Below are 23,427 nucleotides of genomic sequence, written 5' to 3' on the forward strand. Positions count from 1 at the left end.
ATTGTGGATGCAAGGTGTGGCTGCCGGATGGAAGCTATCAACCTTCCAAATATACTGTAGAGAACTCTCAGAATTTGTATCAATGGGTAGTTTTCTTGCATGGGTAATGATCAGTCTGTATCTAAAATAACATGTGGGAGATACCCATTAATCAAAAATGAAGTTAAAGGTGCAATATGTATTTTGTTGCAGGGATGTCTACTGAAGTTAGTACACTAGCCAGTTAGCCCCAGCCTGTCCCCGTCCACCATTCTTGTGCTAGTGGTGGAAACACCAACACTCCACTGGTGCTCCAAGCTCCCAGTCTGGACCCCTAGATGTATGCCTAAGGAAGCGAACTGAGCTAACTAGCTAAATTAATAGAACTTTGCAGTCACCCTATTTGTTTTGAGAATAAATTCAAAGGGTGACCAATTCTTACATAATTTGCAAGAATGGTTTGTTATTTTGCCAAACAACACATCTCAGGAGAAATGGTGAAAATACTAATGTGACGAACCAGATTCAAACACAGAAAAGTAAGGTTCCCTGGTTGCTTGGGTGAGTGATCAGCTACAGCATTATAGTGGAAGGTTAAACACAAGTATGAACCCATTGTGACTTCACCCATTGGTTTGCGGCCAACTGTTTTAAAGCCACAAGTTTGCCATTACGGCAGTCACCGTCTTGGTTTTTATAACCGGAAGTGACTATATTAAGAAGAGAGGGTGGTGCTGCAGAGGATATCGTGACTGAGAACTTGAGGACACGCCATGGTAGTGACTTGTCAATCACAAGCTAGTGACGCCCTAAAGGACACTCTGCTTTATTGTCTATTTTACTGTAAATGGGACCATAATTTACAAAAATGAACATCATGTTGAACTGAAAAAAAAAAAACCTAAAACTTGTGATTGAGACCATAAATTCATTAGACCGCTGTTCATTGTGGTAATACATCAAGTGAGAAGAAGGGCCATTTGTTCATGAGCTTACATAAAATCCGACTTCTTTTTTTAAACCAGTGGAATTGGCCCCTGTTGGCCATTAGAAAGAATACAGGTTTAAGGCACTTCTGTATTGGGTTCACTATTCAGACCCTTAAGCTCCATCCATATTACACAGTCAGCAGTTAAACATTGAATAAGCTGATCTTTGTGCACAGCCAGTAGGTATTTTCAGCCACGTGGGCTGGCAGTCAAAAATCAAAAATCGACCCGCTCCTACAGGCAATATAAAGTGTTTTTAACCTAAAAAATACCCAACATTAACTTTAAGTTGCCCTAATGTGTTTTGACCTCTAGGCAGAGCTCGTGTTTTGTGATTCATACTTTTACATCTACACAATGTTCTTTTTCCATCATGGGTAGATGGACTGAATGTGATGACAGCATGCTGATTCCAGGAAACTTGGAAACAAAATCATTTTCTGAAAGAGCTGACTCATTTCACACGGAGCTAACGTCACAGCTTCAGTTTCATTCACAACACCCCAAACCATTACAGCCATACACATGCTGATTGCATTCTCTTTGTGGATGCTAAATTTAACGTGAAGATAATCTTCTTCATAAGTACTGATGCGCTTTACAGGTAAGTGGGGAAGGATGATTATCATGTGTATTGCTCTGATTTATCTGCCGGCACTTACTTATTAAATAACAGACACACTTAGCACATTTCAGGCAGCCTGAATTAGAGAGAAGTACTTTGTACAGGGATGCAATTTTGATCAAAGAAACATTGTTATTTATAAAAGCCTGTTTTCAAGGCCTTCTTTTTTGCTTTTGGCAATCAAACCACCCTCCCAAAATCCCGCAATTGAAAAAAAAATATAACTTTAAATTCCAAACTCCAAAAGCTCACTCTGGAAAGAGGAATAAATGCCTCTAATGGATGTGTACAGTATTTTGGATGTGCTTCCCAAAAATAAAAGTTAAGCACCCCTGCTGTCCAAGTCTAAATATAAATGGCTTCTCCCTCGAATCTCTTATCTTATCTCAAGCTCTGAGGGACTCATGAAGGCAGCTTACTCTGATTACTTTGCCAATTGCATTTCAAAGATATAATTAGTAAGATAATCCACTCTTTTACTCAAACCCTGCATTATATAATTGTATGCATGAAACATTGCCAAGTAGTCGCTCCAGTTGTGTGAAATGCTGTGTAATCTCACAATCAAATGCCTTTTAGAAATATGCACGATACTTTCACCACGTTTTTTTGCTCTCTCTTACACTGTGCACACTGTACTTGGATCTTGGAACTTAGCCACGTGCTGACCTGGTTTAATTGGGTACATTTGTTTCAATACTTGGCAAGAAAGATAAGTAAGGGTTAATGATGAAGAATGTTGAAGATCATGGTCAATTCTTCAGACATCTAATGAACCTATCAATTATGTGCAAATGCTTTGTATTTGGAATAATTACAACTCGTCATTATCGTCCACTCCCTGTGTCCAGCAATTACAGAACAAATTCAAACTGTTTTAATATGTCAGGACTGATGCTTCAACTAGCAGAAAAAGGAAATGGAGACTTGTTTCAGTTGAGCATTTTTAGTTTAGTTAATATCAAACAGTATGCTTTAATAATTCAGCTAAATTGTGCAGAGGAATATCAGGTGTGAGGGGTTAGGGTTGCAATATCACATTAGCGCTCTGTAAGAGGATTCATGCAGAGACACTAATTTGGGAAATTGGGAACACAATATTGGCCTCGAAACATTATATGAAGGTAAAGTGTAATAAAGCGTGTCTAAGCTAGGAAGAACACCACTGCCACCAATGCACCAGCTGGCTTAAACTCGACAGTAGTTGTAGCCACAGAAATATCATTTTCAACCACAGCATCCTCAGTTTTCTCATCATGTTGCATCCCCTTATAAACTTCCTCCCTCTCTTCACATTTGTTGCCCTTCATTATTTTTTAACCTCTGGCTCCTCTTCCCACCCTCTGAGTTCTCACCATGTTGGATTTAACCTTGAGGCCATTTTGTTTCAAGTTATGGGTCAGCACACTCTTATCTCAATCTTTGGATTGCCCACTAAAGACCACAGTTATATGAACCAATAAATGTGCACACACCAGGCGAGTGATAAAATTCACAGAAGAGGCTAATTCTCTCTTAAAGCCACCTATACTGTGTGGTCTCAAGAGCCATTATGCACTCAAGAGGAAAGAAGTGAATTCTCCTTTTCACAGGCAACTTAAAGTTGAGTGGTCAAATCTAAAGAGCCCTATTAGAGGTCCCCTCCTTTGAACTAAATAGAAACTCCGCAGGGCACCTTTAAACGGTCAAATTAAAGCAGTGTAAGCTACTTGGTTGGGGTTAGGGAAAGAACACAGCCACATTTCGAAGAAACAAAAAGTAACTTTTTGGGGGAAGGGAGAGAAGATGAGACCCACAGTTGACACACACACAAGTTCATTTGCAAAAACAGACAAAAGTGAATAAACCAACATGTGTTTGATTTATATTCCCTTGAGTACACAAAAAATAAATCCAAAAAATATGATTCAGGAAATTAAAAAAAAAAAAAAAACACGAGGTACCTTATTGAAACAACCCAACTTCAGTTATACTGATATTCTCTGGAGGGCAGACAAAAAGAACCATTCAGAAGAAATAAATCCAAATAGAGACATCTGTTTTTGCAAATGAACCCCTCTGCCACTGACTATCTGAAGAACTGGCCAGTGCTGCTGTTTTTCTCCTTTAATCCTCCAAGCTGATGCATCCCCATCCTTTATCCTGCTATTAAAACCAAAGCCCTAAGTTTAGTAGAGTATTACTACTACATTCTACAAATAACGTGTGACCTTTTTCGGTTTATTTATTTATCTGTTTGTATCTGACTGTCCCGTGGCTTCCTTTCATGCCAAGAACAATGGTGCCTGTGGCGCCTGGAAGCGCTCGGCACTGACACGCAGCGCTCAGAGGACTAAAAAACTGTTTGTGACAATACCCTTTGTTTGTGTCTGGATTTACGGAGACAATCTTCACTGAATCTAAAGGCTTATACTGTATATATTTTTAAAGCTAAGGGAGATGCACTGGCTCATGGTGAATTGGGGCAATGACTCACCAATTGTGCTGTGGTTGTTGCACTTTAAAAAAAAAAGAAGAAAGCAGATAGTAATCAAAAGTGTTATTACTTGTTTTAACTAAAATTGGACCATGTCATCAAAAGTCTAGCTCTTGCAGTTGGTAAAGGTGTGGGAATATGCCACAGTAGCAATGTCGGGGTAAACTCCATTCTAACAAGCATTTAAGAGGGGAAGATTGTCACGTACTCTTAACTCCACCGACTGACAGCGTCTGCTGAAGTTGTATGGGGAAATAATTACCAATTACCTGCTGCTGTTCTGCGGTCTGAACATTCCAACATCCCCATATTACCTGAAGCTGAGTTTCTCCTTGAGTATGTGGATTCTTTAAAGCAGGCATCAAGGGATGTGTATTTTGATGTGCAACATATAACCCGACTGCATCCTGGGTGCATACTGCGCGTGGGAGACTTAAAGTTTAAACAGAGCGAATGCAGACTTCCCAACAAAAGACACCACCACTGTGAGTCAGTGCTCCAGATTTTAACTGAAGTTCTGAAGCCGAAACTGGAAAACACATCAAGACAGTTTGACATAGATGCTTAACATCTCTGGATTGCCTGAAGCCACTGAGAAGAACACTGCGTGCAGTATGCTTATTGACAATAGAATCCAAACCTGCGATGTTTACACAGCTTTGGAATAGTGACAGAGTCCCTGCACAACCAAAGCTGTGTGTAAATGCTACAGGAAGGTGTTGTTGACGAAAAGAGCGTGAAGGACAGATTTGCATTTTGCCAGAGCTTTGAGGGACATATTTCACCACATCTGTCAATTCTGCCACTCATATGTTTGAAATCAGTTTTCCACTTTGAGTAAAGGCGCTGCTGTCTCGCCGTGAATTTGGTTGGTGTTTGCACAGAGAGGCCCAGAGCATTTGAGCTGACAGAGAGAAAGGATGCAAATGTTTATGAAAGTAGGAAGACAAACGAGACAACTGACTTCACTTTTGCTTTATAACTACAGTTTTGAAAAGGACATTGTAAATCATTTTGGCTCGAGAAGGCAAAAAGAAACGGCAACAAATGTTTCCATGCTTTAATCCTTAAAAACACACATTATATTTCTCATACTGTGTATACCTACAGCACTTTCATTCACCCTTTGTCTGAACACTTTGTTTTAGTGCCTGTCTCTTAAAGGCCAGTCTGCTGTGATTGGTTAGCTCTCACAGGCCTGAGCAGGCACCACCCACTGTATTTCTGCATCCACACTGTCTGTGTTTTTGCAACCAAGAGTGTGCTAGGAGCATTGCTGAGAGCAGTGACTGTATATTTGTAACATCAAAACGTTACAGAATTCCCGACGGCTCATTTGAAGGCAGTTTCCAAATATGGGCTGTGTGTATTTCTGTGTGAATTGAGTTTTGATTCTTTCACAGTATTTATGTTGCACCTTCACCTGCTTTATAATCAAAAGAAAGACAGGAAATCTTACTTTCTACAATATGAGACCTTTAAAGCTACCATGTGTACGTTTCTGGAGAAAGTTGATTGTTGGGTCTTAAACTCAGTTCGGAGAATACTGACATCAAATGCTTTGGGCTGGCAATGGACCAAGACACCAACCTAAAGCATACGTTTTTGATGACCTGGGGATGAGACTCAACAATCGACTATCTTGCTCCGGAAAGTTACATATCGTTGCTTTAAAGGTCCAACTCAGTCGATTGCACCCCAATCGATCAACCTCAACACTGACCTATTGGTCATACCAGATCAAGAAAGGATGTATCGGCATAACTGCGAATGTAGGAGGGACCGTATCTTGGCTCTGAACACTAATTTGCCCTCCTACTCTCTTGTGAGTAGACAGCCTATACAGTATGACTGGATCAGAGCCCTTTTCAGTGCAACAGTCTTATGCATTCAGCAGTGAAGAGGAAGAAGTAGTTTATTGAAATGACTTGTGGGCACTGAAGCCTGAGGCTTGAGTTCATATGCAGAACACTTGCTGTGCCCTGGGTTGCAGTGGAAGACGACCCAGTGAAAGCTGTCACAACTACCTTTTGCCACATCATGCTTGAAACTTTGTGTGGTTGTTCCGCAGCCAACATAAAAAGTAGAGGGCATAATTGGGCAGTGAGAGCGTGGCTATCTCAAAGCAACAGCCCCGTTTTCTGAATATCTCTGACATAAAGCGAGGACAATCTAGTTATAGTTGAACAAAAAACTGGTTCAGTTCATTCCTCCACTTATTTGAATGTACTGTGTGTGTGCATTCACTACCTGTCTAGTCTGTTCACCTGTTTTTAAACTGGCAGTAGACTATTTTTTTTTTTTTGCATTGACTTATCATTATAAAGTAAATGTTGATTGCACAATGAAATGACACCATCAGCATTTAAATTGGGTTCCTATGAGCCTCAGTTTCACTATGCAGTTCTGATTGCCTGGCACAAAATCTGCTGCGAAAATGAAGGCTCGATTTACGGTACGACCCTATCTGCTTTCATGTCTCCATTACAGACTAAATGGATGAATTAACTCATGCTTTTTCTCTTAATGTTTCCTTTCACTCCCCCCTCCGCCCTGACTCAACCCTTACTTCTTTGCGCAAAGCAATACTCAAACTATATTATCACTCAATTTAAAAGGTTGACACCTTTTAATAAACATGCTTATTAACCCTCTCTTCTACATAATAAAAAAAAACAAAAAAAACGAATGCAGTATGTCCTGTGTTGTTGGTAGTTGCTCGGCTCTGTCTTTGTAACTAACCTGAGGCACCAGATGTTTTGTTACATGGAACCATCTGCAAAGGCGCCGCTAGAAACTATTTGGAAAAGGGCAGGGCAATATTTGGCTGGTTATGGTTAAACCATCTGTCTATCACTGTCTATCATGGGCTTGTACAGTCAGATCAGCAGTAGTTGAGTGCTACCAGTCGGTGGAACGCTGACTGAAGTCGGTCAAGAGAAAAGAGAAACTCTTTGTCATCAAGAAAAAACTTCAGTGCTCTTCATTGCTCGTCCTTCAATGAAATATACTCTCCAATTCTGATATAACCGATGCTATAGCAGCAGAATTTGCCATTTTTGTTTTCAAACAAACAGTGGCTCTCTCTGGCTGTATGGGCAGCACAATACAGAAGCTGTGCGGATGATCCAGGTAATTTTACCTGCTTTTGTAAACCACTTTGTGTTTGGCCACAAGCACATAGCTTGAAACCTGAAGCCTGAAGATGGATTTGCAAGATCACATGATCACGTAACGGTAACTTTGCAACACCTGTTCCAACAATAATACCATTTGGAAACACAGTTTATATCATGTTTTCTTGATTAACATGAGGAAGGTTTGCAGATTCTACTCATTGATCTTGTTGGGTTTTACTGCTCTCCATTATCTGTTGTGAAATGCATGGATGGTTGTTGAGCTCAGGACACGTTTTTTTTTAATCTTTTGTTTTTGTCATATCTACAGTACACACAAACATTTATTGTAAACACAGAGAAATAGCTAATTATTATGATGGGGTCTGTTTCCAAATGACAGCCCAACTTGAATGCAGGATAGATGTTTCCGACTCTATCTCTGTATATACTCTGCAAATGTAAATGGTTTCTGAGTGTTTTGAAAAAAACAAAAACAAAAAAAAAACCATTAGCTTCCTTCATCTGCACTGTAGAAAGAAAGCAGCACAGTTTAATGTTCTCCATAAAGTGACCCGCACATGTACCATTAACACCGAATGGAGCACTCCCAGCCATTCCATTACTTTAAAACCCTACTTGAACTCCTAACCCTCGTCGACATCCGCATGCATGCACACAAAAGGGATAAAAAAAATATAAAAAAATGTTCATATGTAGTAGATGCACACTTTGACACGCACTCGTACTGATTTCGAGGTGAAACAGCACTTTGTTTTTAAATACCTCTCAGCTGTAAAAACACAGAAGCTCTGCATGAGCTGATTAATTCTGGCGGCGTGCCAGTGAGGGGCCCTGTAATAATGTAACACAATGTATTACTTACAGAGAGGTGCACACAGTTGAATTTTTAACGCCTCGGAGGTAATGATTTTGCCTGACCAGCAGCAGTAACCACAAAATATTTATGTACAGAAGAGCTCCTTTCTGCCACACTAAGTTGCAATAGAGATTAAAAAAGGGCGTATCAGCAGCTTAATGTAGCACCATTATTCTTGTGCAGTAGTGTAAGTCAAGTGTGTGTAAGTAACTTTGCTAACCCCCGCGGGAGAGAGAGCATGGCAGCGTCAGAGAATGGGGCCTCGTCCCCTCAGTGCTTGTACTCTAACCAGGCATGAGACATTGGCCCTGACTGCTACCCACCCCTAGTCACGGTCACCACAAGTTAAATGACCAACTCCAATGCATCGCTGGGGGCCAAATAACCATTCACATCACTGGAAACCTGAACATATGTGACACGCTCTTGAGCGAGTCGCAGGCATATGGTCCGCCGCTTGAACAGTAATCTTCGAAGGCAAGTTTGTGTGAGCTCGTGGAAATGAATTGGTGTTTGCTTGTTTGCTTTTTATGCGTCTGTTTCCGCTCGTAGGAATGAGAGATGGAAAAGTACGATGCGCATAGAACGAGCGGCTCAACCTTTCATAGTGTGTCAACAAACAAACATATGACATGCAAATCGGAGAGATTGTCTGGTGCTTTGCAAATATTTGGCCCTGTTACTGCTCTAAGCGTTCGCAGTCTTCCCCTTTGTGGTGCACAGGCGCTTTCCGAAAAGGTCACTGGTTTCCGTTTAATCGCAGTCACCCCCCGTTTTCCTGCGGACATTCAAACTTGGCATACAGTGCGTACTGTACACAAACACGGCGAAGGGGTTAGGATGTTTTGGGTTTTCATTTCTCACCTCTCCAATTATAATTCTGCTTGCATACGACTGCATTTAGCGAGAGGGATTACAGACGTGCTGGTTTTTTTTGTGTGCATAATCAGTTTTATATTCACAGTAGTTGTGACCTTATTACCGTGGCAGGGGTTTTTTAAATTCACATCACACCAGAGGTGGGAACTCTGTCTCTTTACCTCCGAAAATGAGTAAGGATTTAAGGTCGACCCAAGTCTACGTTGAGCGTGAACAACAATGACTCATCGGGAGTGCTGGGCTTAATTCTGGCAGTTATTTCAGCACGATACCAACATAATTCTTCAATCAGATGCGAAATAGCTCAATTCTTTTCATAGCTGTGAGCTTATTGTGTTGTGTGTTGATTTAAGAGACAACAACTTGGCAATGAGAGGTAGTTTAAAAGCATCATAGAGGGGGAAAAAATGGTCCCTATCTGTGTTAATTATGGGACATAGAAAGAAAGAATTAACACCTCTCCAGGCAGTGTGTTGGTATCACCAGACAGGGTCAGTAATTTGATTTAAGCATGCACATGAGTAAATAAAGTCAGTCATCCAGATGATAATCCAGGAACATGCCGCACAATCCTACTGTACAGATAAACAGGTACAATCCTCTTCAAGTGGCTGCACATGGTTTTACCACCAGCTGCAGCAGCTCCTGTAATCGTCTCTATTTTTCTATTTTTCCGTGCACTAATTAAATCTATCCAATCTGTGATGTTATTTTCTCTTCATGCGCCTTTATATTCAATTTGTCTTTTTCCATCCTATGTTAGCTTTCGGTTAGAAAGATACCGGATGTGATATATTTGTTCTCCACAGGATACAATTCCTGTGGTGTTTGGGGTAAAAATTCTATATCAGTAGACCTCTCATGGAAATAATGCCGTCCCGATAGGGGTAAATCTGGAGACATTTCTGGGGACTGTGCCAGCTGGGGATAAAGCAGCGAATACTGAGACTGTTCCTGGAAAACTGGGGCATCTGGTTTCACGAACTAAAACTGCTTGCCTTGGAATTCAGACCTCTGACTTATCTCTCCTGTTAAGAGCTATATTGGCAGCTCAGATAAGCCTGGATTGGACAATGCTCATAATGAAGGTATCTACAGTATACTTACATTATGTCAGTGCAATTTAAATTAAGGTGATTTCTTTAGATGAGAATTAAAATATTTTAGTCTATTTCACTTTAACACCTTAAGCACATCAAGTGACTTTTTCTCGCACAAAACTTTCAAGGCATTAAGTAGGTATAATCCTGATCATATTTCCTTCCCCTTGTGCTGCCTGTAGGAGAGGAGGCGCTGACTATGTATCTGGCCAAAAACAAGCTGGACAGGAAGCTTGCCAACGCTACTCAGAACGTGGAAGCCCTTCATCAGCTGGCCTCGTCCTACTTCATTGACCGTGACGGCACGATGAGGAAGCTGCACGAGATACAAATATCCACCAATGCCATCAAGGTCGGTGCATATTGAACATACACACACACACACACACACACACACACACACACACATATTTATTGAGTCATGTCTGTGAGATGAAACATGGATACAGTATGCTATCTGATGAACTCTAGTTCTTGTCATATGAAGCATGTAGTAAACAGGACAATCAGTACATTTACACGAAACATGGAGCTGAAAGTGATAAATACAATGTTATTTTGTTTTACTTTGACAGTAGCAATCATGAACATAGATAGATAGCATTAATTTTAATATTAATATTTTTTTATAAATATTTTTAGTATATAGGCCTATGGCTTTTTATGTATTATTTGCTTCTTTTTACCCTAATTAGAAAACTAATGAAACAAAACAACATTGTTGTTTGAGTGCTTTCCAAAACAACGTTTACTACAACTGCTGTAAAAAATAACAATGTCAAATGTGGATTTAATATTTTAACATCTGGTAGCATGAGAACTGAAGTTCTAACACATGTAAAGAAAACAATTCTACATATGATTTGAAAATGTCCACATAAGAAATGTACATTTATACATGTGAATTGCACATGTTCGTACATAACTGGCTTTCTTTCACATGAATATGAAGAAAGTGCATATCAATAAATTTGCACTGGCATAAGTTCTGAGCAGCAGTAAACAGTACGCTACGTTTGATGCAAAAATTTTACAAAGTATTCATATGGAAGAGGAATATAAATAAAACAATGCAGAAAATGCAAAAATGCAAGCAGGTTCATTGTGAAACAGACTCTACATTTACATGCATGTAACTGTCTCTTTTATTCTGAACATGTTTTCATCACGTCAGGGTTTATAAAAACAGTTTTATAAGATTTTACCACTAGGAGGTGCTGAAATTAAGTTAACCATGAGCAAGCAGGAACAGAGCACATACTGTAGATTGATTTAGGCATTTGGACAAATGGCAATCCTGTTTTTTTTTTGTTTTTGTTTTTTTCTGTCTTCTATTTCTGTTCTATTTCGGCTGTGAAACCACTGATAACCAGAGAGAAAAGAAGAAAATGGGATTTTTAAGCTGCGTGAGCCTGCTACCTGCAAATGCTTGCCAGTTGTGGTCATTTACATGCCTATTCAACCAGGGAGACTGAGGAGAGGGGGCTAGGGAGAGCAATTGTAAAATATAAAATATAAATAACATCAAGTAAAACCAAACAGGTCCAGCATGTTGGAGTAATTAGCCCAAATGTTCATTAATGTCTCAGGTGAAGAAGGAGCTAATATCAGCTTGGAATAAGGTTTAGTATGCAAATTCACCAATTGAGCACAGAATGTCTCTCTTTCTCTGTTTATATATAAAATATAATAATGCATCGAGCAGGGCTTCAGATAAATTGCTGTTCACTAAATCATACGAACTGTGGATTGCACTTTTTCTCAAATGGCACGTAAACAAACACAATTCAAAGTGTTGCTGTCAGCTCCCAGACTTGAAAAAGGAATGTCATTAATTCCATCTAATACTTGCTGAAATGGAAACATTTGCAACAATATATTGCAAGACTGTTGCAAGAAAAGTCTAAAAATGAAGCATGGCCACAACAACTCAGGCCCAACATAGTGTCTATTAGTGAATCATTATAATTCCACGCGTATACCTGTATAACAAATGAATAATTCTGCTCAGGGCCCCAGGACAACATCCACTGTCTGCTATGACCTTGCTGATATGTTTGCAAGGCAATACATACATGCCACAACTGAAAAAATAAATAAATAAATAAAAAAGATAGAGTAGGAGTGAACCTCAGTGTGCAGCACTGCTTCTGGGATGTTTTGTTTTGTGAAGACGTCAGCTTGATTAACAAGTCTGCAGTTCAGCAGCAGCAGGGACCGCTTGCTTCTATTATGCTTGCAGAATAGTTGCGGGGACCCTGATAAGCCAGAGCACCTAAGCCTTGATGGCTGACTGTGAAATGCATCATTGTGTTTCTAGTATTATTCCACCTATATATGTATAACCTGTAAATGTGCCAAATATATCACAACACACATACACAAAAATATTATGCTTGCAGCAGCATCGTGACAAACGTGCTCGCTGTGCAAATGTCATTCTTTCAGATTCTCCTCCTCTAACATGCAGTTTTGCAAAGAGGAAAACACATCTGTGCCGTTATTAAAATAGTTGCAAACATACCATTTTATTGCCTTTTTATGCATTTTAACTCATACTCAATAACACAAAATTCAGAATTGGACAATGAGACAGCTGTGCAGTAAATAGAAAATGTTTATTATTATTTTTAAAACAGTTAGGTGGGAGAAGATGCATAAAAAGCACAAACGTTTGCAGCCTCAGTACTGGAGGAGCTTCGTGTAGTACATATGGAAATAGAGGGAAAGCACTTCAGCAAACAAAGCTGCAGGTAGAATTGTGTTGCCTGCCACAGTCAAATATTACCTACACTGAGCGAGTTTAGCTGGTGTTAATTTCAAGCCCAGGTGATCATAATTATTCAGACTACTTCAGTTTTCCATGGGTCTGCAATCACACAAGTCTTAGTAGGAAAAAAGAACAGATTGCAGATGAGAGAAGAGGCAGCACACCGCAGAGAAACTGGAATGTCATATAGACTTTTATCCTGCAACAGTGCATCACCTCCCATAAATATCAATGAAGACCATCTGAACTTCAGATCTGGAAAGATAACAGAACAATAACATGGGACCAAATCTTAATTTATCTGGGGAGCTCCTTGAGCGTCCCTTGTGGGTTCGTTTAGACCACAAGTTGTGAACTGCCGTCTCATGAGATGAATCTCACAAAATCACAGTTTAGATTTGTACATCAGCCGGTATAGGTGCAGTTAACCACATCCAGTTTAGCTTTAATAAAAACCATTTAAAATTGAATCATGAGCTAAATAAACATTTTGCCATGTGGTGATCATTGCTTTGATGTAATCTGACACTGCTGATCTGGGGAATAGGAGTTTCATATAATTGAGTTGATATTTTTAACACACTGCACACATAAGCATCCAAAAAACACTTCAATGTGAATATTGCAGTAATGACAGTAAAGTCTCATCTGAGCTAAAAATGATTCAGTTATATCACTCATGTATTTGATAACCTTATATTGGCCTTTTTTGGAGTCTCTTCTTTTCATTTGATTAAATTTAGCTCGGGGCAACAGAACTTACACGATTAACTTATTTGCAAAAAAAAAAAAAAATACATTATACAACTTCAATCCAATGTGGCTATCTTATTTAAATAATGCAGCAGTCTGTTGCAAAAATAACCAGACAGATGTCTGTGCACATCAAACTGCTTGGTTATTGTGAGTGTTCTAACCAAACCGCTAGTTTTTGCAGCGCGGATCAGCAGGAGTGCAACCGTCCTGGAGGCATATTGGACACACACACACACTACAGAGATCCATGAAAACTAATTTTAACTTATCTTTCCTCTCTACATCACCAAACATCCTCAGGACTGCCCATTCCTGCCAATCCTCTTTCCATGTCTTCATCCCGGGTTATTGGGCTGCAACTGCCAGCTTGATGCCCTCCTTGCCAGTGGGTCTGGCAAAAGACGCATTGATAAAAATACATTTTTAATGCAACAACCGAAATGATGTCAAAGAACAGAACCAATTGCTTAAATGCAGTAACTATATTTGTATGGAGCATTGATGGTGATGGAACAGGGAATAGGTTACTCTGGTTGTGATTTGCCCATCTGGTAAAAAAAGTCATATTTAATTGGGTCAGTGTTTCTTTGAGTAAAATAAAATAAAATTGAGTCGTTATTTGGCTTTTGCCTTAGCATGTTTAATACAAAGCTTTTTCCTTTTTCTCGGCCAAATGGAGTGAGGGAAATAAAAAAAATAATTTAAAAATTAATTTAGCTAAAACCATTTCCATTATAGAACATTAAATGACAGCTCAATACACAGTATACCATTCCTCATATTATAATATATATTTTTTGACTTAAAGATGTTTTCTGTAATTCAATTCAATAGAATTGTTTTTGCCATGATCGTGACTGTGAGCATGTGAAAAATTTAAGTTATGTTACCGTCAGATTTGGAGAAAAAATTCAAATGACATTATATCATTTTGCCAAAAACTGGGCAATTAAAAAAACTCAGTTTTCACATTGTTATAATCATGGTCAACTTGAACAGGATTCCATCAAAAATTTCAGCTAACCGTTTTGATGATCTTAATAACAGTTAAAAACTCAATCAGTCTAAAATCCTACAAGAGTAGGTTTGAAAAGTATGAGCCTGCAAAACATATGTAGGATTGCACATGTCTTGCATGGCAATCCTGTGTTATGAATGACCACATCTGGTGGTAGAATATTAAAAGAAGAAGGCTTTGTTGAATTTTGATTTTTTTTTTTTCTTTTTAATAGAAAATGAAAATTAAACCATTTTTGAAATGTCCCTCATCCCTTTTGGCCATGGAAAAGAAAAACGCCCTGTATTTCCACTATAATTTTCGTATTTTGGAATGAAAATCAAATAACTCACTCAATTATTTGTTTTTAATACCTGTATCTGAAAAGAAAATTGAATTGCCACAAGGAACACTGACCACAAGTGCAGTATTAGTTGAGCAAACCTTTTGCATAAAATAGGCATGGATGCTTCTGTTATAAACTTGTGCTGATCATTGACAATGTGCAGTTGAAACAGTGCCTATAAATAACTTATACATTACATGCTGACGTATCAGGATTGTTGCATTATATGCTCATTTAAATATCTTGTTTCTAAATTGTTTTTATTTTTTCCATTTCTATTCAGTCAAACGTGAAGCAGACTCCTCGCATAAAATTGAGTGAATTACTCTTCTTGCAATCATTTCGAACTGTTTGCTGTTATAAATACAAATTGCTTACATGGTTGAATGGCTCATTGTTATTTCTTGTGAAGGATTAATTGTCCTTCTTGGTAAAGTCTCAGAATAGTGTTGAAGTTTTCCATAAGTCCAAAGCTCCCACAGCTGCTGGCATGCACCTGTGCCTGCGCACCTGCACTAAAAACCCTCCAAACCAACTCTCCCATACACCCACCAGTGCTCCACCTCCCTGTCTACATTCAAGGAGCACCTTCCAAGCTTTTTGTTGTTGTGAGTGACAAGTGGATTAAGGGGTTCTGGCAGATGAGACTCCAGGTAGCAGGAAGTCAACCATGACAAAATTAAGCAGACCTGACAGTGGCTGCTGAGTCAGTTTCTCAGGAAGGGAAGGCAGGAGGTGTTGTGTGTGTGTGTGTGTGGGGGGGGGTATATCCATACAGCACACACACACACACACATACACAAAGTTACTGCAAAGCTGAGTGGACTGCATGTCTGCTGATCAAGACTGATGGACCTGTAGCATATGTGAAGAGGTGAGGCTTGTCTCAGTGTGGAAAAGGGCTCGGAATGGATTGATGATCGAGTTAGTTTGTGCGTTGGTTAATGGGAATGCAGGCATGCAAGATAGCTTGTCTTTCACCCACCTACTGCATCCTCTGAGAGTTAGTAATGACTTGTTTGAAACTCGCAATGGATGTGTATTGCTCTTCTAACAGGATAAAATAGCAGCTTAATAGGTTTGCTCTTTCAAGCGAAACAAACATTGCTGTGTACACACAGGGCATAAAGTAAGTAGTGTACATTGGGAATGGCTGTGCACCTATAGTGTTGGAGTTTGTTTGTATGTTTGTTTGTTACTTGAGCAGGGGATTTCACTTTACATTGAATTCAAGGTTGTCCACATTTCCCGTCTGTTAAAATCCACAGTTTTGGGCTTAATTACTGACTAAGCATCGTGGTCAACTGCCCGGGGGTCCCTGAAAGCTCCAGCTTCGATGTGTGTAATTGCTCAGTGGCAATTTGATGAACAAAATCAATGATAAGTGCCTTAAGATGAGTAAATTATTATATTATCTTTAAGTTCCTGCCTTTTAAAGGGGCCCAGTTACAGCTTATTCAGCTTATATTTCGCTTACTTGAAGCACATTTCTAGATAAACACATACATAGCGATTTTTGGGGAAAAAAACAAAAAACATCTCCACCCGGATGATCATTTTAGCACTGTTTCTTAAAAATGCACATCAGCTGGCCATTCACATACACAGGGCATGTGCTTGCCTTTTATAAACAGGAAGCAGATTGTATATTCTGGTTGGTTGCTTACTTACAGAAAACACAAGGCAGAGAAACGTGACTGCTCTTTACAGAGTCCTCCTGGATAATGCTGTTTTGGTAACCTCTTCTGTAAAGCCTTTGTTCATAATGCATATAACGCTTTATGAACATGCTTTGAATGCTTTACAATGTGCCTACAGCGCCGTATAATTGCAATTATAAGCACTCATGAATATTCATAATGCTTTATAAAAATCATTACTAATCATGACACAGATGTCTGTAATGTATTATAAGCATTAGTACGTATACTGCATTAAACTGCATTGTCTGTTTTTCTAAATAGATAAAAAGATACAATATAACATCCATTCTGTTAATGTGCAAACTCAAATATATGATACAACACAAGTTGACATTTGCCAGTTGTGCTACATACACTGATATGGCCCAATTAGGAAGTGAACACGGGTGTTTGGGTGTCGTTCCCAAAAATCTCTGTTTTTGACCGTTCAGACATAAACACTGAAAAAAGGAGAGTCTGAGTCTCTTCACCCTTGAAGGAGCTTTCTTAAAGGTCTGTTGTCAGTGACCTAAAAACTGCATTTACGTGTCGTACACAAGAGGGCCAAAAAAGCTTCTTTTTAAGAAATGCCTGTGTACATAAGGAGCACACCAGAGATTCAATATGTGCTCGAGTTTACGGGTGCAAACATATGTTGGCTTGACTAACAATTTGGTGCAGTTTTGGTCACTAAAAGAGACGGTAAAGGGTGAAATATGAATACCTAGATTGTTCAGAAATATGTTATCAGAGAACAGAGTTGGTTCAGCCTCCAGTAATGACCGATCACATTAACTCCTCTCATCTCAACAGACAGATCTCTAAGAGGCTGGGAGTCCAGGGCACCTTCTCTCCAAAGAAAACATTCTCCTGTCCTCTACACTATAATTTGCATTGCATAAAACTTGAGAGCTGTATGCATGACTCACTCACTATCTTAATGTGCACAGACGGCAATGCACAGAGCTAAAGGATGGATACACTGATGCACACTTCTTTAGATAGCTTTAGACTAAATAACACAAAATATTGCCAAAATGAGAGATCTTGAAATAGGGACAGATTATAAATCATGTTTTGTGCAAATATAGAATATGTTGATTTAATTTTTAAATACTTTACTTTAATAATGTAAATAACTGTCAGATAGACCAAAATCATCTGAGGCTGAACTTGCGTTCTCATATCCCTCGACTATGAATAAAGGAAGCATAAATTGCAGTTCCCCAGTCACGTAGCCAGCAGACAGACAGTGATCAGAATGTGCAGAGAAAGCAAAGTCCAGCAGAAGGCATGGATCTATAAACACAGAGAACAAGGGCTCTGCTCCTCCAATATTGATTCAGTATGGCTGTGAGACCTGCTTTGGAGTGCAAACTTACAATCAGGATGGAAAACACGTGTCAATAGAGCAGGAATGTTTCAGACATTTCCTGTCTGCAAGTAAGCAGGATAAAAATCAGGCCCACTTTGTTCCACTTTGATATTTGTGTGATGCAATTGCAGCTTTGGCCTCTGAGAGAATTTCATTAATTTATTTGTGATAAGCTGTCTGACAGATTTGACTTAATTCTGCCACGTTATTTGTAGCATTCATAGAGGTAACACACAAATGCTTGGATTTAAGTTATTCTTCATTCGGTTCTTGCACTGTAATAATAATAATAATAATAATAATAATAATAATAATAATAACGCATCTTAAAACTAAATTATATCAAAGGAAGCATTGGACCATATTAATGAGGAGCCTCTTTTAGCAGTAATTCTAAATTAAATTAGTAAGCAAATGTATGCAGATGGAATTGTGCAAAACTACTGATGCAATGAAGAAAACAGCTGACTATCTGATATGTTTTGTCCTGAAACTAAATATGTTTAACTAATATATATATATATATATATATATATATATATATATATATATATATATATATATATATATATATATATATATATACACACACACACACACATTTATATATATACACACATATATATATATATATATTCCTTTCTCATCTGGTATTATTATCATTATCTCTATTCTACCTATTTGAACTGTACACAAATTGTATTTACTGATCCAACAAGATTTATGTCCTCAGTGATGGTGTCTTAGTTACCTTTGGTTACATACCCCCATCACAAACTTGTAGTACTAAACTGAAACCAGCTTCATATTAAAAACCTAAGAGGTAGACTACATTTTGTCATGAAATGTGCCTGCAAATCAATGACTCTGTATAGCCTCTTACACGTATAACCTGTAATTTGTGCTGTGTATTTCTTTCTTACACTGTCTGCAACGTATGACAGAGGAAACAAATGTGGTCAGAAATCCTTATCGATTAGACCCTTGTTACCCAGGGAGCACCCATTAGCCAATACCATTAGCCAATAAAGCAAAATAACTTTTTTACAATACCCAAACAACAATCGCTTTGATTTGGAAAAGAGGTCGCATATTGTGCAGATGTCAGGGACAAGCTGGTGGATGCCCGCTCCCTTCTACAAAATGTCCCAAATGGTTTGCCGCCAACTTTTCTTTGGCTCTTCGCCTGATATCACAGAACGGTTTCCTATGATGGATAGCAGCTATCAGAGAACCAAAACAAAATAGTGACCAAATCTGTTATCTTCCTCTGAGGAAATGTAACATCAGGTTAGGTTTCTTGTACAGGATGTAGTACATTCACATATAGTTTGTCAAATAGGAAAACAAAAACCACAGTGTGCCATCGAAGTGAATCATAATGATGTAGAAATCAAGTTTAGAAATACACTGAAGTCACCAAACAGAATCCATTTTACAACTAAAGCAAACATCTTATGATTTAAAGTCGTACTGAAATGAATTAAATCTTCAATTTTTGCCATCAAAAGAAGTGTCTGAAAAATCATTAAAAGGAAGAAAAAGGTCTTTGGGGAAATATAATAAATGCTCTTTTTTCGTCTCACCAGCTAGAGTGGAGTATCAGTGTTTGAGACTGCAGCTTGCAGGCATAGATGTAAAAAGATGGCCGTAGTGTCTGCATTGTGACCCATAGTTTCTAACTCCTGGCTACTCCCGGGCAAAGAGTTGGCGCACAGACCTCTTGGACAGTCTGGTAGTACAATGAACCGCCAACACATTTGCAATGGAAATTTCTGCAAACCACAGAAACTTTACATTTCCTTAGGATGCAACTTCAAATTTCTCTAGGTCCAGTTTTCAATTGTATCTTTTGCACTGTTCATATGGTCTGGTTCAGTTAAGGCACTTAGCCGATTAGGAAAATATCATGTTTTGGTTTAAAATACTGAGGTCAGTAAGATATTTAACTGTATCATTGGTTTGCAGAAAGATTAACTGCCAGTATTTTATCCTATCCTGGCAACTGGACAGTGAAGCCATATTATTTGTCTGATATTTGCCAAAAAAGGGCACAGAAACCACAAAAACAGCCGAGAGGTCAAGTTCAGTGAAGCAAATTAGCTGTGGTGACGTCCAGCTGTCACTCAAAGCATCCATATAACTTTAAGCCTTAATATAATTAAATGTTATATAAAAAGCTAACCCACCGTCAGTTGTCATGAATGGGAAAATTATCTATTGAGACCAAAACCATCTTTTGTACCAGGCTGTAAACATGTTTAATTCTGCTGTAATTTTATGCATTTTAATATGGGGGTCTATGGGGGTTGACTCACTTTTGGAGCCAGCCTCGAGTGGCAAATTGAGGAATTACAGATTTTGGCACTTTCGCAGGGAGAGGTTGCCACTTGCTTGCAGGCCATAGTGCCAATGTTTGTTATAATGTGCCCTCTACAGTGGCTAAATGTGCAAGAAAACATGAAAAATGCAATTTGGGCTGCATGACAACTTTCTGTGCTGCTGCCCTTTTTTTTTTTCTTCACTCCTGCTCCTCAGACTGCTGCCGTGGGCAACAAGAGACACAGTAAACAAGCTTGCACTGTAGCCTGCATGTCATGGGCACACAGTGTGCTGTTGGTGGTATTGAAGGGTAGGGACCACACCGGAATCTAAGCAGAAAGAAGTGACATTTGCAGGTACGTTAACATGCCGTTAAATTCGCTGTAGCTAATTAGCTATCTAGCCTGCAAACAGACATTAGCAGTGCACTTATCCCCAGTGAATGTTTGTCAGGTGGTTGGTTAAACAAGTTAAAGTGCAAGTCTAGATGTGTGTCTAATGTCTGTAAGTTAGACTTAGGAAGGAGCAGGTATGTTAATGTGGTTGTTGTTCACAGTCTGTGGGTGTTGTGTTGTAAAGCAGGCTGCTGTCTGGCTCAGTGTGACATCTACACTGCTTATAGAATGCAATCGTAAAATGCTTTATGCAAGATTTGATTGGCTGAACCAAAGTAAGGTCTGTATCTACGTGAGCTGATGCTTAACAGTATTCAGATTAATTGATGCAACACTAGGAGGCACTATCAGGAAACCAAAAAGTGTGAATATGAACCCTAACCCTAAGGAGGATGCAGGTAATACAATGATTTACAGAGCAGATATGTGTGCCGGGGAAGAGAAAAACAACACAAGTCAATTTCAGTTGGACTAAAATTGGTATCTGCTCCGTATCAAAAATTAATTTATGCTGTGTATGATTTTTTTCAAGCATTATTTGATTAACTGTGTCATTATCAGACTACTAATGAGGCGGCAGAACGCTACGTGAACATCAGGGCAGCCAGCAGGAAATATAACAATCAGTCTTCGGTGACATCAGACATCTGTGCAGGCTAATGCAAAGCTTTCTCATTATAAACTCAGTCGTCTTTTCATCAGCGAGAAATACAAACAATTGTTTGATTGTTATTGGACTCCTACAGGTAGCGCATGCTGTGCAAGCTGCAATGGTTTGAATAATGAAAACACATTACAGCGTGCTTTTAAGAGCGTGCACAAATTGGTCCCTAAGTAGCACTGATTTTATTGTTGAAATAAAACAAAATCTAAAATTGGCTAGCAATCAAAATCAGTGACAAAAGTGGCAAACATTAGATATACTTTAAGCAAAGAATGGCTTTCTTCTTTTGGGCAGACTTTATCCAATTGCTTGCCACTAAATGTGAGGACTGATAGACTACGTGCATTGTGGCTGGCTGAATTTATCAAACCTTTCATCCCTGATACCCTGTTCTGTCTCCCTGAGCCTCTGCACTGCTTAAGAGGTCTTAGCTATATGTGAGCGTTAATCAAAACCAAGACATATCCCCACTGTGCTGCTGGCGCCCTCAGCAGAATCTTAGCCTTGTTATTTACCTGAGACCCACCTATCCAAAAATACATCGGCTAAAACAAATGATTTTCTTCTTTCTCTCCCTTGTGCAGTGAAAAGTAGACCCAAACCGCAGCTGTGTGATGAAGATAAAAGTTAAAACAAAAGTAAAGAACATCTGCTTGTGACTAAAATGTATATCAGGGATGACTGGTAAATCTCGTCTCTCGCGTTGCCTGTATTTCAGTGTGGCTGAAGCGATGGCAGATCATAAGCATACGCACAGACAAACAAACAAGCACACGTTAGGCCGACAGTACAGAACAAGCTGGCCTGGGGTTACAATGTAATGAGATCGTACAGTATGGGGGGTTCCTGTTGTACATCATTTATCTCCATGAATGTATTGCAGCTGTTTTATTAAATTTGAAAAAAAATCTCAAAATCCATTCAACAAGGCTGCATTATGCCTCTGTAGTGATTCATAAATCATAGTTTTGTTCCTTCTTCTGTCAGGATCTGTATTCATCATCATTTTCACTTCTTTCCCAACTGCACTTAACCACTGGGCTGCACAGCTCTGATGCCTTTCCCTCCAGTGTACCATTTTTCCCTTTTAGTAATTCTTTTATCAGGAAAAATAACCCATTTAAATTATAGCGACATTACTTTATTTCTCCACACACATTATACCTCAGTGGGGTTCTAAAAGACACCAAAAAATACATCAGTCAATACAAAGAAAGTTCCCTTCCCGCTGTGACCAATATCATACCTTGCTGATAGAAATAAATGACATGTGGTTGTTTGTCTTTGTGTGGCTGAATCTGAACGCTGCGAGCCAGGACTCCAGTGTGGAGGGAGGGTCATTTAGGAATGAAAATAAGATACCCAATGGAGTGTTTTAATGGAAAGAAAATGTCAGTTTTACGAGTGGGAAAGTGTGATTATGCAGGAAGAAGAGTGCGATTACGAATCCAGTGTATTCGTGCATTGCATGCGGCCACGGCTGTATAGGAGTGTGTGCGTGTGGCGCGTGTACTGTATACTCATTCATGCATGAAGTGTGCAAGTACGCATTCCTCGCCGGGGAGAGTGCTTACTGCATCCCCTCACAAGGTCACCTATTCATACAGTCGCTCTGGACTGATTTACACCAGCGCTCAATATGCATATTTCCTGATGATGCTGCAGTGCTGTGGGTGGTGGTCGTGTGGCAGCCACAAAGCCACACCATCCTGTATCTCATATCACAGTGGAATCCCACGTGAGGTAAGGGGAATTTAACGTGCTAACAATATGACCCAGATTTTTGTTGACTGCAGTAACCAAGTTTGGAGCAGTTTACATCTCATTTGCATTCGCCACAAGCAAGCATGACAGATTTTATATGCAGTGTTGCTTGAGTTGCGCACTTCGGGGTGCCACGGTTATAATTAGAAAAGCCCCAAAGTTGATAATTTTCTCTGTATCATTTAAAACAAATGAGTTTCATTCAAATGGCTTTTATAGGCATATTTCAACCCAATAAAGAAGGCTAATTTAAATATACTTCTGAGAAAGGGTGCGTATACCAAGAAATGTGCTACTGCATGAACAATAGGA

At 39.1% G+C, this 23,427-nt stretch overlaps 1 protein-coding gene across 5 annotated transcripts in view; it reads left to right on the forward strand.

The window, feature by feature from the left end:
* The window catches only part of brinp1 (bone morphogenetic protein/retinoic acid inducible neural-specific 1), a 130,809-nt gene that overhangs the window by 65,027 nt on the left and 42,355 nt on the right, over nt 1–23,427 (forward strand). For all 5 annotated transcript variants that reach the window (XM_084383909.1, XM_084383908.1, XM_084383911.1 and 2 more), the window contains one exon: nt 10,227–10,396. In XM_084383909.1, the coding sequence (XP_084240035.1) occupies nt 10,227–10,396 (170 nt within the window). The remainder of the gene's footprint in view (nt 1–10,226; nt 10,397–23,427) is intronic.

The sequence above is a fragment of the Pagrus pagrus genome (genome assembly GCF_965226575.1).
Source record: "Pagrus pagrus genome assembly, chromosome: 19".
NCBI classification, from domain to species: domain Eukaryota; kingdom Metazoa; phylum Chordata; class Actinopteri; order Spariformes; family Sparidae; genus Pagrus; species Pagrus pagrus.